Below are 3,082 nucleotides of genomic sequence, written 5' to 3'. Positions count from 1 at the left end.
CACTTCTGTGTACCTACCAAAAAATATACTTTGCAACAACAGTTGTGCGGTTTTGTATTTGCACGCTCCGATTATTCACTTATACGAATTTACAATAATCGTATTTACATGTGCATGCATTTAAATGCGCCCCATGCAAGAACAATAAAATTCTGTTGCTAACAACACCAAAAACATGCGTAAGGTAGACAAAACTGTGAATAAATTTAAGTGTTTGAGTCGGTTGATTCAGAGTGTTGATTGGCTGATGCAATGGTGGCATCTACCTGCAGATGCGGTTAGAGCGCGGACTGTTGGCACATCGCCCTCGCTCCAAACTCGGGCCAATGAGAGGATGCCTGATGCAGTTTTGGTCATTGTGATTGGCCGATGCCTGCACCATTGGCGACGCGAACTTTGTCAGAGATGATGAGGTAAATAGATGTGGAGAAGGCGGTGTTGAAGGATCTGTGTTGTGTTTCGCTGACGAGGGGTTGTTGTTGTTAGTGCTGCTGTAGTTGCTGTTGCTGTTATGGCTCCCAAAGTAGTGTCAGGCAAGGCCGCGAAGAAGGCGTCGAAGGTGAAGGTGCCGAAGACGGACAAGGCGAAGAAGAGGAGGAGGAAGGAGAGCTACGCCATCTACATCTACAAGGTGTTGCGCCAGGTGCACCCAGACACGGGCATCTCCTCGAAGGCGATGTCGATAATGAACTCCTTTGTGAACGACATCTTCGAGCGAATTGCCGCCGAGTCGAGTCGGTTGGCGCATTACAATAAGAAGTCGACCATCACGAGCAGAGAGATCCAGACTGCTGTGCGTCTGCTGCTGCCGGGTGAGTTGGCAAAGCACGCGGTGTCGGAGGGCACGAAGGCTGTGACCAAGTACACCGGCTCCAAGTAGATGAGATGAGATTGGAGGAGAGGAGAGGAGAGTGAAATGGTGCAGTGTTCTTGTCACAGCTGTTTTGTCGCACTCCGCCCCACTTCACTCCACCGCACTCAACATTGTCCATCAGTGAGTGAACGCATCCCACGGCCCTGCTGAGGGCCACTATCGCCACACTAATTCTTGGTTGTTGTGGGTGAGACGTGCATTTTTAACGCTCTCCGTCTCTCTGCCTTGTTTGTTCTTTCCATGTCATTGTAGCGCCACTTGCCAGGCGCACTGGGTTTGATGTTGGCGGTAGTGTGTGGGTGGTATGTCTACTGGAGGGAAGGGGAGGGGATGTGATGGTGCGTGTGGGGATGATTGTGGCGATTGTGGTGATTGGGTCAACAATTTGGGTGGAGGGAAGTAGGTGGGTGCTTTCGGTGCTCGCACTGACTGGAAGGCGTGATGGAAGAGGTGAGGTGGTGTGGTTGTTTTATGCCGGTGGGTTGATGGCGTGCGAATGTGTGAGTGAATGCATGGGTGGGAGGGTGGCGGATCTACTTTGCTGCGGGGAAAAGAGCCCAGCATTGATGCTTCCTGAATCCTGCTTTGTTCAGTCACTGTTCCCACATGGTCTTGACACGCGTGATCTGTGTTGCCTATGACTGCCAACTCGATGACGATTGAGGGTCCCTTTGTCTGTGTCACTTCATGATTAGTTGTACCAATGCAGGTGGGTGTCTTTGAGCTATACACCGTCCAAATGTATGCACACGTGTGTAGAGTCGTGTACACTTGGTTGCGGTGGTGGCATGGCGCAATTGGCATCAAGAAGTGCAAGGGTGGTAGGCGAGGAGGAAGTCAAGTTTTGCAGCTCAACTGAAGGAGAGGCCAAAATTTCTTCACCGGCCTATGCCTTCCCAACAGGCCTAGTTGTCGTGTAATGCCTCAACAGCAATGCTTTCTTTTGTGCACCCTACAATACTCACGAATCATCATCATCCCTAACACCACCTCCACTGCCCCATTTCACGCAGTCGACTCGAAAGCAACCTTTGCTAGTGGCTCGCCATACTCTCGCGAGGACAATGAGCACACCATAGAGGCCAAAACTACACGTGGAAGTAAAGCTACTGTGACACGAAAGACAAAGCAGCACATTGGTAGACAAGTGTTATCGAGATGCAAAAAGTGTTCCGTGGGGCGAGATCTCGTCTACTCCTTCCACAATAAACATCCAGTTGAAGTGGTTGAGCACCGGCACTCCAGTGCCACAGAAGGGTAGGCGGCGGTAGTGAAAGCAGACATGGCTCATCCCGCTTCCCGTGGCTGGTGAGGAGAAGTGGATCTGCACGATGTACCCTACATGTCGATCTGCATCCACGTTACTAGCTCAATAGAGTCAGAAGTGATGGCGCAACACCCAAGTCCTGTGACAGCAGCAGCTTCAGCGCTGCTGCATGCTCAACAGTTTGACTTGAGTCAATTGGCAGTGGCAGCGCCACCCCATTTACGGAATAATGAATCCCTGAAACGGTTGCCCCTCACGAATCCACAAATGCATGCTCGCACTCACCAACGTGCATGCGGCAATCCCAACCCCTCACCTCAGCCCGACAATGCACCATTCACCATCAACTCACACACGATGAAAAGCAAACGCCCACATTTCCGCTCAGCGAGAGTTCCACCATTCCCCTCTAGCAGGCCTTGGATACCACAATCCCGCTACACACCCAAACATCAGCAGCCACCGTCGCCACAACTGGCCCCCGGCACCACCTCAACGCATGCAATCCCAATGCCTGTTGTAACCAACGCACCCTCGACGCTGTCAATTAGGCGCATTGCATACGCCGCTAGTGACGAATGCGAATTGACATCAGCAACACCTCGCCCCCACAGACAATCCGATGACCACTACTGCATCCTCAGAGCGCAACTGCTTAGCCTCAGAAATGCTGCTTCAGGACATTACCCTCCCGAAAACTGTCTACCAAACCACCGTGTTCCACAAGTTCGGCCACCGCACAAGCCCACTCAGGGACGCAGAGGTAACTTTGAAACAACTACAGTGCCATTACTCACCGTCATCTAACCTCTGAGGACGAGCCATTCGCCTCTGCTATCATTGTAGTTAATCATCCTAGACCGTGTGCCAGCTGTTGAATAACATCGTCCTCCCCATCTATATGTCGTGCTCATGACAAATGATCCACACCATAGCCTACC

The 3,082-nt window shown here is 51.5% G+C and overlaps 2 protein-coding genes across 2 annotated transcripts; both read left to right on the top strand. All coding sequences in view use genetic code 11, as the record gives it.

The window, feature by feature from the left end:
* Positions 1–511: 511 nt before the first annotated feature.
* Positions 512–880, top strand: EGR_10952 (Histone H2B; the record flags this gene model as incomplete). Its single annotated transcript, XM_024500201.1, has 1 exon — positions 512–880. The coding sequence occupies one exon, from the start codon at positions 512–514 to the stop codon at positions 878–880; it is 369 nt and encodes a 122-aa protein (XP_024345387.1).
* Positions 881–1,793: 913 nt separating this feature from the next.
* On the top strand, positions 1,794–2,948 carry EGR_10951 (hypothetical protein; the record flags this gene model as incomplete). The annotated part of the gene is made up of 2 exons (XM_024500200.1): positions 1,794–2,131; positions 2,243–2,948. 2 exons carry the CDS (start codon positions 1,794–1,796, stop codon positions 2,946–2,948), a joined length of 1,044 nt encoding a protein of 347 aa, XP_024345386.1.
* Between the last annotated feature and the right edge of the window lie 134 nt (positions 2,949–3,082).

The sequence above is a fragment of the Echinococcus granulosus genome (assembly GCF_000524195.1).
Source record: "Echinococcus granulosus chromosome Unknown EG_S00310, whole genome shotgun sequence".
Taxonomy (NCBI): Eukaryota; Metazoa; Platyhelminthes; class Cestoda; order Cyclophyllidea; family Taeniidae; genus Echinococcus; species Echinococcus granulosus.
The sequence above is the reverse complement of the archived record's forward strand: the minus strand, read 5'-3'. Positions and strand labels throughout refer to the sequence as shown.